We start from the raw sequence: 12,540 nt of genomic DNA on the forward strand, positions 1-12,540 counted from the left end.
GGCAACAGCACATGAGCCGTGTCAACACATTCCAGGAGGCTGGGAAGCTGAGGGAGGAGGAAATGACTCAGCCAGAGTGGAAGAGGCAACCATGGGAGTGCCGTAGAGGCGGCGGCCACTGAGGCGGGCTCGCGGCCGAGCCGAGGGCTGTGGGCGGCCTGCGGTCCTGGGAGGACACGGCGGCCATGAACAGACCGCGCCAAGCTGTCAGGCCAGGGCCCTCCCGCCATGAGCAGCCAAGCGGCTGGCACCGTTTACCCCTGTTCTCTCACTCAAGATTCATCATTTAGAGAAATGCAACCAAGTAGAATCGAGACCAGGGAACGTGAGGGATAATGGAGCACCGGGCTGCCTCCTTAGGGGCGTGAGTGTGAGCTGGCGTCGTCAACAGGGCCCGAGCTGCCCGCCTGTCTCGCTCTGGGAACACCCCAGAGCTCCCGACTGACTTTCTCTTACCAATGAACACAGAGAGGGCCACCCAGACGTTTGAGGTAAAGCCTCTAACATGAAATTTGGAGGCCAAAAAACAAACAAAAAGCCAGAGTTTAAAACAAACAAACAAACAAACAAAAACCTCAAAGAGAGGAGACACAACATGGAGAAAAGCAGAAAAAAACCACATATCACGAATGTTTCCAGAGAGACGGGGAGAGGATGAGGCATCCACAAAGCACACAAGGATGCTATAAAAAAGGAGACTCCCAGAGCAGAAAAGAACCCTGAAAAATAAAACATAGGAGGACTAAAGTAAAAATTTCAGCAAAATGGGTGGAACTTAAAACTGAAAAAAAAAAAAACAATAAAAAAAATAAAACACCCAGAAAGTAGAACAAAAAGATAATGAAATGGGCAATAAGAGAGAAAAAAAAAAAAAAAAAAAAAGAACACAAGGGGCTCGCTCCAGGGACGCCTGACTGAAAAGCACTGCAGAAAGGAAAAAGGGGGGAACAACTTATTTTCTGAATATAATAAAATTTCCCAGAACGAAAGGCCACACGGTACACACAATGAGTGACTATCACATTAGTGTGAGATTTCAGAATACCAGTGACAAAAGACCTGACATTTCCCCAGAATTTTAAAAAACAAACAAAACAGACCACACACAAAGAATGGGGGATACGGATATCATTAAACTTTTCAAAAGTCACCCAGAAGCTAGACACCACCACCCTCAACGTTCTGAGAGATGATGCTCTCCAACCGGGATCCACACCTCACCAGAGGGTCAAGATGGCAGGCAAGCGCCGCCAGCCCCGGCAGACCGACATGTTAGCTCACGGGAGAATAAACAGCCTAGAAATGATGCAGCACATGAAAAAGGCCCTTTTTTGGGGGGTGAGGGTGGGGGAATACTATAGAAAGTGTTTTTAAAAAAAGAAAATGTCACCATAATACATTTCTTGGCTCAGCAGTAAACATTGTTTACAAGGTCATGACAATTTACTTTTTTTTGAATTATTTTATATTCATATTATATTCACATTTATTATGTATTTATGACTGGGAAGCAAGCTTAAACATTTTAGGCAGCAAGGGCCATGGCAATTTAAACGCTGACTCCGTGTGCAGGTCTCCTGGAATAAAGGGGAGAGGGAGGAGGGGTTGGGGTGGGTGGAGGGGCAGGAGCTAGATGTGCTCCTGCTGTAAGAGAAAGTCAAAAGATAACTCCTGAAACAGATGAATCGAGAAAAAGCAGGAAAATACTATCATTTAAAACCCGGAGGCAATGCCAGAGAAACAGCTCCAATACTGCAAGTGGCTCTCTGGCTCTGGAAGCTGGTCCTGGGGGAGAGGGATGGGCGGGACCAGCCGCTGCTTCTTATTAGAAGCCGCTGTCGGCATTATTTCACTTCTAAACCACGTGCGTGCATTGCTCTGATAGAATAAATGTAACAAGAGCTCTTAAGAAGTCACAGATTTACTCACCTTTTGTTTCAGTTCATGTGTGTCACTGGAAATGAATTCAATCACGTATGGCATCTCAATAGACATAGTCAAAGAGAAGCTACCAGAAAGGAAGACAAAGCTGTCTTAGTCTATTGTCTTAAATCTCTACCTGAAGTTGTTTCAAATAATTTTAATCTATTATTATTCTTAATTTTTGAACTCCTGTATTTTTTATTTTAATTAAAAAGTTTTTCTAGGCCGGGCGTGGTGGCTCACGCCTGTAATCCCAGCACTCTGGGAGGCCGAGGTGGGCAGATTGCTCGAGGTCAGGAGTTCAAACCAGCCTGAGCAAGAGCGAGACCCCGTCTCTACTATAAATAGAAAGAAATTAATTGACCAACTAAAAATATACAGAAAAAATTAGCTGGGCACGGTGGCGCATGCCTGTAGTCCCAGCTACTCGGGAGGCTGAGGCAGGAGGATCGCTTGAGCCCAGGAGTTTGAGGTTGCTGTGAGCTAGGCTGACGCCACGGCACTCACTCTAGCCTGGGCAACAAAGTGAGACTCTGTCTCAAAAAAAAAAAAAAAGTTTTTCTTTTGTAGGGTCAGGGTCAGGTTTCTTTTGTAGAGTCAACTCCCTATGTTGTCCAGGTTGGTCTCAAACTCCTGGACTCAAGTGATCCTCCCGCCTCAGCCTCCCAGCGTGTTGGGATTACAGGTGTGAGCCCCCACACTGGCCTGTTTCAAATAATTTTAAATGAAAATTTAAACCATAAAACTAACATCCTACTGAGTGATTGACAGATTATATATTCTAGCTACTAACCTTTGCTTTGTTCCTATTTCCTTTATACAAATCTTCTTTACTGCATCCTGTTAAAAAAATATATATACATGTGTAACTAAGTATGTGTTAAGGTTCATAGTGAGCCTCTAAACTGAATATATTCCCAGCACAGCCACCGCTGCCAGCAGCAAGACAGCTGTTGTCCCTTCCAAGTAGTGAAACAGAGCATTTGCTCCTGGAATGACAGGAGCTTCTAAAACACAACTGGCCATTTGGACAGACACACATACATACACACACGTTTTATATGCACGCACTGTACCTACAAAGTAGGAAGTCTGGCAGGCAGGGATATGCCAAACCATTACCCAGAGGCTATCTCTGGACCAAGGAATTAAGGATGACTTCAATTTTCCTATTTTGGCTTATTGGCATTCTCTGTGCTCATCTAGACTCTTCATGATGCATAGATACAGAATTTTTCTGACAAAATAAAAATGCTATGCCCACTGAGCATATTCTTTCCCTTTTACAGACATAATGTGTCTGAACACATAGACGCCAGTAAAATTGACTTTCTAAAAGCTTATTTTAGATACTTTTATCTTCCCTAGGCATAAATCTCTAGGAAAAGGCTTCTTCGGATCTTCAGCGACAAACCTGCAGGTTTTCGTTCAGAGCCCCGTCCTGCTGCCAGGGCGCGACGGCGGCGGGCATGAAGAAGACAGCGGCGGCACCCTGGAAGCTGAGCTCCGTGACGTAGGTGATTTTGATGAGAACCTTAGCCTTGGGGGGTAAGTTTCCAACGCTTACAGTAAAAATGTCCTGAAAGAGAGACACATGACTTAGCTTGCAACCCTAAAGCACACTCATTCTCATATTTATTCAAATGACCTGAAGCACAATCTGCCAAATTCTTGCTCAGAAGGCAGTAAAGGAGCCGGCAGCACACAGCGGTGCTGCTAAAGGAGAATCCCGAAGCCATTTGCCAGCGTGGGGTGGGGTGGGGTGGGGTGGGGTGTCTGCAGGAGGTGGAGGGAGGGGGGTCCCCTTGGCAGCTGAGCTGGGGACAGTCACCCGGGGACTCTGCCCCAGCAGCCTGGCACGTGCAGCTCTGCTGCTCGGTGGGCTCTGCAGCATGGATGCCTCCCCGCAGCCACACACAGTTCTTTCCTGCAGAACCCCTGGGCACCCCCCACCCCCACCCCCACGGCCCCAACCCCGATCCACCAGCAGCTGCAGAACCAGAGCAGCTTCCGCTAAGCGTGGCCTTACTTAATGCTGTTACCCAGAGTAAACCCCAGCAACCAGGTAGGGCTCCACCGTCAGAGGGGACACGGGCAGAAGCTACCTCCCTACTGGGGAGGGCAAGAGACCCTCCCGGACCCAGCTCCCTGCCTGAGCGCAAAGCAGGGGTTGCTACCACTGGAGGAAAGGCAGGAAATGGTCCCTGGCACAAGTCTCAACAGGCGCGGGCAGCATGTGGCACCGCTGGGGTGGGAAAATGCATGCAGTGCAAAGGCCCAGGAGCACAGGTCCTGCCTAAGACGGAGGCCGACCCAGAGCACCCTGCCCCTAACACAAGTCTAGCACTGAGTACCAAGTACCCACAGTCTGCTGCCGGGGAGGGGCAGCCTCGCAAACGCACCCCAGGCCTCTACACGTACAGCGTGCCCGGGGGCCAGCATCACTAATTGTTTAATAATCGCCTCTTCATTGCTGGTTCCCACCCTGCAAATGGGTATCTTAGACATCAAAAGTAATAATTCACCCCTTAAATCTAAATTGATCTTTAATATCCCCCACCCCCAGCAGACATCAAACATTCACAATGCTATGGCAACGAGTCACCCTCAGAGATGAGACCTGAAGCCAGATCTGCAAAAACAGCTAAAACACGCGCACCAGAGACACATTTAAGATATATTTAAGAAAAGAAGTCTAGTGGCCGTGTTAGCTGTTCCTTCTTCCAGGCTGTCCACCCCATATCCCTCTCAAAGCTGATCATCAGAAAGCACAGAGGCTCGACCTCTCTCAGAACACTGCAGAAATGCCTCGATAAATTGCTAGGTGAGGCCGGGCGCGGTGGCTGACGCCTGTAATCCTAGCACTCTAGGAGGCTGAGGCGCGAGGATCACTTGAGGTCAGTAGTTTGAAACCAGCCCCAGCAAGAGTGAGACCCCGTCTCTACTAAAAATAGAAAGAAATTAATTGGCCAACTAAAAATACACAGAAAAAATTAGCTGGGCATGGCGGTACATGCCTGTAGTCCCAGCTACTTGGGAGGCTGAGGCAAGAGGATTGCTTGAGCCCAGGAATTTGAGGTTGCTGTGAACTAGGCTGACGCCATGGCACTCTAGCCCGGGCAACAGAGTGAGACTGTCTCAAAACAACAACAACAAAAATATTGCTGGGTGAGCTTGCTTCTAGGAAAATTGTAAATATATAATACCCTTTTATCTGAAGATGAAAATTAGGTACCCCAAACATTTTCTTTTTGTCATCATTTCTGCGACACTCAGTTCCCGATGACAGGACTAGCTCTTCCTGTTTGTCTGGTGCAACTGACACCGTTTCCTCCTTGTTTAGACAAGTCAGATGGGTCTGACCCGCTTAGCTTACAGCTAGTGAAACTCTAGGCAGGGGTCCTCAAACTACGGCCCCGGCCCCGAGGGCCACATGCGGCCAGCTGAGGACATTTATCCGGCCCGCCGGGTGTTTTTGCCGCCGCTGCCTGTTCTGCTTAGCAGCCGACTCGTCCCAGACCCACAGTGCGCGTGTGTGGAATGTGCCCGCACTCTCCAATGGCCCTCCAATGGTCTGAGGGACAGTGACCTGGCCCCGTTTAAAAACTTTGAGGACCCTGCTCTAGGGTCTAAAATAGTATAAGTTAATCTTGGCCTCCAGTGTGAATTTCACCTTTCAAATCCTTTCCCTTTTCCCCCCTTAAGTGCGCTGACCAGGGGGTGAGCCCAGAGCCTTACCGGAGCGTGCTGGTCCATCAGGTACGCGCCGTGGCCCTGGCTGACGGCTTCGCGGTATTCCCGCTGGGCTTCCTCCTTCTCCTTAACCTGGAAAGGGTTATTTTAAAACCACTCCTTACATGAAGAATGACTTCAGACTGTAACAAGGAAAACTACATCAATGGTTATGAAAACCTAGGCATAAAGAGCAAACTAAGGGTGTATGATAAATGGAAACATACAAGGTGATCATCAAAATGTACCGATACTTACCTGGTAAGAATCTGAACCGGAAAAGGCCAACTAAAGAGCATTCTCTTTAGGTTGAGACCAAAATATTTCAGAGTCCATAGTGGAAAAAAAATGTTTGGTTGGGACTTTGTGCTGAACAAAAAAATAATGTTTATTTTCAGTTTAATAAATTGCGGGTTAGGATCGCAACTGTGTGAGCCAATCCTTGGAATAAACGAAGAGTGAGTCAACTGTTATTTCTTTGGGTACCATTTGTTTTTAGAATGCTACAAGAGCCTTCACTTCAGTTTGATTTTTTTTTTTTTGAGACAGAGTCTCACTCTGTTGCCCAGGCTAGAGTGAGTGCCGTGGTGTCAGCCTAGCTCACAGCAACCTCAAACTCCTGGGCTCAAGCAATCCTTCTGCCTCAGCCTCCCGAGTAGCTGGGACTACAGGCATGCGCCACCATGCCCGGCTAATTTTTTCTCTATATATTAGTTGGCCAATTAATTTCTTTCTATTTATAGTAGAGACGGGGTCTTGCTCTTGCTCGGGCTGGTTTCGAACTCCTGACCTCGAGCAATCCTCCCGCCTCAACCTCCCAGAGTGCTAGGATTACAGGCGCGAGCCACCACACCTGGCCTTCAGTTTGATGTTTATAGCAGGGTGGAAGGATCAGTTTTTGCAAAAATATATAAGGGGTTCACCAATTTTCCGATCTGCTTCTCTTAAACTTTTGATACTGAAATCTCTCTCTTTTGAAGAGCCCATGCAAAGAATTTGCAAGAGGCTGCTGATGAAGCCTGGACGGGCAGGGGCAGAAAGCAGCCCACCCGGGAGGGGCGTCTGGGTGGGGACTAACTGTGTAAGAGTTGGCTCTTCAAAGATTATTCTTGTTTTGCGATGAGGCCTCCACTCAACCTTATCGCCACGGGGACTCGGAAAACGAACGGGAAACCAACTCTGAAGGCCACGAGGGGTCACGATGCTTCCCTCTCCTCACCTCTCCTACTATGTGCTTCCCGTTGATGAAAGCCTCAAAGCCACACACGGCCGCCTTCTCATCCAAAGGAAAGATGTATTTCGCCTCGATGGGCACGGGACTTTGATTTGTGTACGTCTGAAAAACAACCACCTGAAGGAGGGAAGAATGCGTATATGTGATGAGACCATATGGAAGAACATTTGCAGGAACAATGACTAAATAAAGACAATTTTGCTTATTTGTATTAAATTCCTTCCAATTTAATCGCATCCCTCGAATGTCCCAACCCTGGCTCCGGGGGCTGGCCCATTCCAGCTCGGCCATGTCGAGTCCACACCACGTGATGAAGTGCACCGGCTGCCTGTTTAGGTGGCTCAGACGCAGCGGACTGGAATATAAACCACCTGCAGTCACACCAACACCGGGTACTCAGCAGAGATAATGCAGCTTTTGTTACGACAGCTGGAAAACCAGCCCCTTTCGGGGTCTGATGCCTCCTTAAGTGTCACGTGGGCTGGAAACTATTCCAGAAAAGTCCTTCTATCCGATCTGTTTTCAGGTGTTGGCATTTCCTCCTGGAGGTGTCTCTGTGGCCTTCCCCTGTCCACACAGCCCTCTGGTGGTTTCTCCTCACCTCTTCCTTCCTCAGTCCTTCCAGAATCCAGTTTTTTCCACTCCTTAGTTCCCATCTGTCATCTATTGTTTTCCTATTCATCTTTCTAACAGACTCTCTATCAGACACCCTCCCTGACCCAGTCCCCTCCCACTGTCTCCTTCCCCACTCTGCTCCGGCCACAGCGGCCTCCTTGGTGTCCCCTGGCCACACCTGGCTCCCACCTCAGGGCCTTTGCACATGCTGTTCCCTCTGCCTGCAACGAGTGTCCCGAGGTCCACACGGGTTAGCTCCCGGCTCCTTCAGGGCTGTGGGCAGATGTCGCCTTCTCGGTGAGGCCTCCCCAGCTCCCAGGTTAAACCTTCCTGTGCAGCGCCTACCCCCTTCTGCTTTGACTTTTCTCTTTAGCACCTGTCCTCACCTAAGCGTCGTGTGTTTCACTCATTTATCGTGTTTATTGCCTGCACGTGTTTATATCCCTGCACGTGCTTCACGAGGGCAGAGCTTTTGTGCTGTGCCCTGCGGGTGCCCAGAGACTAGGACAGTCCCTGGCATGTGGCACTCAGGGACTATCTGATGAATACGTGAAGTTTAGAAACATATATATTAATATTTTCTTTTGTTCACGTAACTGCAATTAAATTCTCACTTATGATTTACATCCATTTAATTTAAGTATCATAAGGCCACCAAGAACATACCTGGGCTACGAAGTCTATTATTCGCCCCTTGATGTGGACGTCCTCGAGGGGGACCAGGTTCCCAGAGGGGTCCTGCAGGCCGGCCTTGACATCGCTGGGAGGTTTGCTGTCTGGTAACTGGTAATCTGCATTAAACAAGTTACTGTTAGCTTTGAAAACCACCCTGTCTCTTTTGTTATTCTGGTCTTTTCATTCCTTATCCATCTCGTTACCTATTATATTTTAGGGAAAATGAACAGATATCATTTTATAATCTTCAATAGCCAATTCTGAAACGGGAACCCACGTGAGAAAAAGGGGGGTGCAATCTCAAAGACACTTTTGCCTTTTTAATATAGAGGCTCGGAGGCATTATGTTAAAAACCCACAATTACATTATCACTTGAAAGACAAACATTTAAACATACACACAAGCACAAAGAGGTCTCAAGACTATCTCAGTAAGCTCGGCTAGAACACGAATGTAGCTATTTGCATCCCCTGGCTTGTAATGTGGACTAGGCCGGTCACTGTTATTAACTGTGCCACAAAAGCATTTTGGAGCAACATGAAACTACCTGGATTTTCATCCCAACGAAGACTAAATCAAATGCCTACAGCACATTGAAAAATGTTACTTAGTAACACATAAATACAGACAGGGTTAAATATATAAATACATAATGTCTTGCCAGATATTTCTTTTAATGACTCCCAGAGAAAAAATTGGAGTCATCTCCTTGAACATATATGAACTCATACATTTCCGATAAAAACCAATTTGATCAGCTGGGTGTGGTGGCTCACACCTGTAATCCTAGCACTGTGGGAGTCCGACGTGGGAGGATCGCTCAAGGTCAGGAGTTCAAAACCAGCCTGAGCAAGAACGAGACCCTGTCTCTACTAAAAATAGGAAGAAATTAATTGGAAAACTAAAAATATATAGAGAAAATATTAGCCAGGCATGGTGGCGCATGCCGTAGTCCCAGCTACTCGGGAGGCTGAGGCAGGAGGATCACTTGAGCCCAGGAGTTGGAGGTTGCTGTGAGCTAGGCTGACGCCACAGCACTCTAGCCGGGCAACAGAGTGAGACTCTGTCTCAAAAAAAAAAAAATTTGATCACAAAAATGTTAACGTGTTTTTGCAGTCCTATTAGTATTAATTCTTATCATAAGAGTTTGGGCTCATGATTTTCTGAGCTATAACCCTCTTATATGCGTGTACTACTACTACTACTACTACTAGCACACAAGCCACACGTGACAACTTACAGAGAACCTTCACTTGCCCCTTCAGTGTCTGTGGGTACTGCTCTCAACCCACCTGAGCGAAGGTGAAGCTCAGGTCATGTGGTTTGTCCAAGATTACAGAGACGATGAGCTGGCAAGGTGACCCCAAACCTCCTGGACTTCCTGACTCCACGGCGGGGCCAGGTGTCCGTTCTACTCACCATCTCTGGGTGGGGAACCTGCCACCGTGGGGCCATGTGTGGCCTTCTGGATCCTTGAGTGCAACCTTTTGACTGAATCCCAATTTTATGCAACAAATCCTTTTAATAAAGGGATTTTGTTCTCTGAAGTTTGGATTTAGTTGAGGGGCTACCTTTGGGGATCCAGAGGGCCACGTGTGGTGGCCTTGAGGCTGCAGGCTCCCCACCCCTGGTGGCTCTTCCTGAGGAGAACAAGCTCAATTTTGGTGTGTTAATGAAATAACTTGGATTTTGAGATCATTTAACCTTTCTCAAGCATCCTGGTTTTATGGAATACAAAATAAAAAAGGAAATGAAATATTTATGTATGAGGTGTACTTACCAAACATGCATATAAATTCCATTAAAAATATAACATTTGAGTTCTATAAATATAATCACATAAAACTGTATTCAAGAGAATTGTCTTACCTTCAACCTTTGAAAAACCTGAAAATTCAGGTCTGTGTTCCTCTAACTCAGTATTATCCGGAGGATGAAAGTCCTTTATTTGATCTCCAGGCATGCAAAATTTAACAACATATTTCATTTTAACCTGGTTGGTTTTGTAGACAACAAATTCATCATCCTAGAGCAAACAGAAATTAATAGGTGGTTAAAAACAACAACAACAAACCATTGTTGGCAGATGTTCTCATAAAAGCATGTTTGCTAATTTAGAAAATACTGAATTCAGGCAATAAATGTATAATAATTATGTAGCTGGGCACGGTGGCTCACGCCTGTAATCCTAGTACTCTGGGAGACCAAGGTGGGAGGATCGCTCAAGGTCAGGAGTTCGAAACCAGCCTGAGCAAGAATGAGACCCGGTCTCTACTATAAATAGAAAGAAATTAATTGGACAACTAAAAATATATATAGAAAAAATTAGCCGGGCATGGTGGCGCATGCCTGTAGTCCCAGCTACTCGGGAGGCTGAGACAGGAGGATCACTTAAGCCCAGGAGTTTGACGTTGCTGTGAGCTAGGCTGATGGCTCTAGGTGGGGGTAGCACTCTAGCCTGGGCAACAGAGTGAGACTCTGTCTCAAAATAAATAAATAAATAAATAAATAAATAAAGATGTGAGCTTGAGCATATTATGTAAACTTAAGAATATTTAATGAAAATAGGAACAAAAAAACTGAAGCTATTCTTTGGGCATTCAGGACCCTTGCTGCCTGTTTCCTGATATAAAAATACCTCAAAGTCCGTGGCGACAGAGGCGGTTTCTGAAACTCCATGCACACTGTCGTAGCCGGCCGGTGCTCCAGTTAAGGAAGAGTCCTTCTTGTGCAAGTCCACACACTTTCCCAGGGCCACGTCACAAACCACCAGGAGCCTGGTGCCATCTGTCTCCCCTGGGTGTGAATACTTAACACTTGTGCTGTACGTCAAAGGCAATGAACACATATTTACAACTTACAGTTCCTTGTTAATGACATTTTATTGCATAAATAGGAAATACTGTTGAAAAGACTTCTGGTAGATCATTCAAACTTTAAATTGCTATTGAAATATCTCCAAGAGTCAATTTAGAAGTTTATTATGCATTTATTTACTTAAAATTTTAATGTAACAAACATGTACATTGCCCTTATGCTGTGCCAGGCAGTGCTCAAAGCACTTTGTTCCCAGAGATGGATGAATTCTACTGTTGCCCCAAATCTTTGTTAGCTACTAAAATACACACATTTTGCTATCCATAATCACCAGCATGGTTAACGACAAGAAAAGAACCCCACCTTGTTAATCAGGAAAAAGGAGATTTAATTCTCTGCACTAACGTTCAGAAAGGGCTTGATGTTTTCATTAAACAGCAAGGGAGTGAGAACGGGTCAAAGGGACAGACGTGCATTGTACTCCCACAAAGGCTCCTGAAACCACATGGAAAAGCAAGAATTCCAAACGATACCCAAATGAGAGACACTGTCTCACCTTTCTTTGGGAATCAGCAACTTTAATAAAGCAACTTTTGCCAGTAATATTAGGAGCACAGGTGAGTACACACATCTCTGGGGGCAACATTTTGGGGACACACCTTTATTTTCTTTTAAAAATCAAGTCCTAAATGTAAAACTGCTGCTGTAGGACCCTTCTTTGTTCCACCTCGTAAGACTTGCACTTAAACAAAACAAAAATTTCTCCCATTTCTCCTTCAGCCCTCTCCCTTCTGAGGGCTCTCTCCCCGCAACTTACAAGCCTGCGTTCTTCCTCCTCCTCAAGCCCAACCCGGGACTTGGTCCTGGGGCTCCTCCCGTCCACCTCCTTCCTCTCGCACCGCCTCTTGGCTGGGGGGCCGGTGACCGTCTCTTCTTACTCAATCCTCTGCAATTTGGCTCAATTCATGTCTCTCCACTAAAGCCACTCTGCTGGAAGTCACTGAGGACTTCAATTTTCCCAAAATCAACTGAGTGCCGATCTATTTTTTTTTTTTTAAATATTGTAACATCTAAAAAATTTTTACTTTGAACTATTTTGTACATAGGAAAAAGCATTTACATGACAGACATCTGAAGAATAATAAGACAGAGGAGGGAGGAGAGATGGAGGCTGAGAAACACCTCCAGCCAGAGCATCTCTGCAAGAAGGAAAGATTTTTTAGATGAAAGAGAAAAAACCAGACAAACATAGATCAGATGAGGGTCGGAAGGAAGGGTGCCTGACCCTACAGGAGACTCCACGGCAAGAAGCTGGGGAGCAGAACTGGAAGGCAAAAGGCATATGGCGGGGATTCAGCCCCGAGAGGTTCAGAGACTAGCGAGAAGGACAGGCGAAGCGGTTAATGTCCCCTCCTTCGCATCTCGGACTGCTGGTGGCTCCCGAGCTGCTGGAGAGCCCTGCCGACACTAGCCCAGAGGCTGCTGCCACCAGTGAGCGGAGAGCCTCTTGCGGACAGGGCACCAGCTCCCAGCTCCCTCCGGA

The 12,540-nt window shown here is 46.6% G+C and overlaps 1 protein-coding gene across 1 annotated transcript in view; it reads right to left on the reverse strand.

The window, feature by feature from the left end:
- PARP4 (poly(ADP-ribose) polymerase family member 4) overlaps positions 1-12,540 on the reverse strand; it is a 78,764-nt gene that overhangs the window by 34,818 nt on the left and 31,406 nt on the right. Inside the window, exons 13-20 of the mRNA XM_076009570.1 lie at positions 10,819-11,002; positions 10,050-10,206; positions 8,171-8,295; positions 6,875-7,006; positions 5,662-5,748; positions 3,338-3,502; positions 2,717-2,763; positions 1,930-2,008 (exon numbers count right to left, since the gene is read on the reverse strand). Of these exons, the coding sequence (XP_075865685.1) occupies positions 1,930-2,008; positions 2,717-2,763; positions 3,338-3,502; positions 5,662-5,748; positions 6,875-7,006; positions 8,171-8,295; positions 10,050-10,206; positions 10,819-11,002 (976 nt within the window). The remainder of the gene's footprint in view (positions 1-1,929; positions 2,009-2,716; positions 2,764-3,337; positions 3,503-5,661; positions 5,749-6,874; positions 7,007-8,170; positions 8,296-10,049; positions 10,207-10,818; positions 11,003-12,540) is intronic.

Source organism: Microcebus murinus, chromosome 13 (genome assembly GCF_040939455.1).
Source record: "Microcebus murinus isolate Inina chromosome 13, M.murinus_Inina_mat1.0, whole genome shotgun sequence".
NCBI classification, from domain to species: domain Eukaryota; kingdom Metazoa; phylum Chordata; class Mammalia; order Primates; family Cheirogaleidae; genus Microcebus; species Microcebus murinus.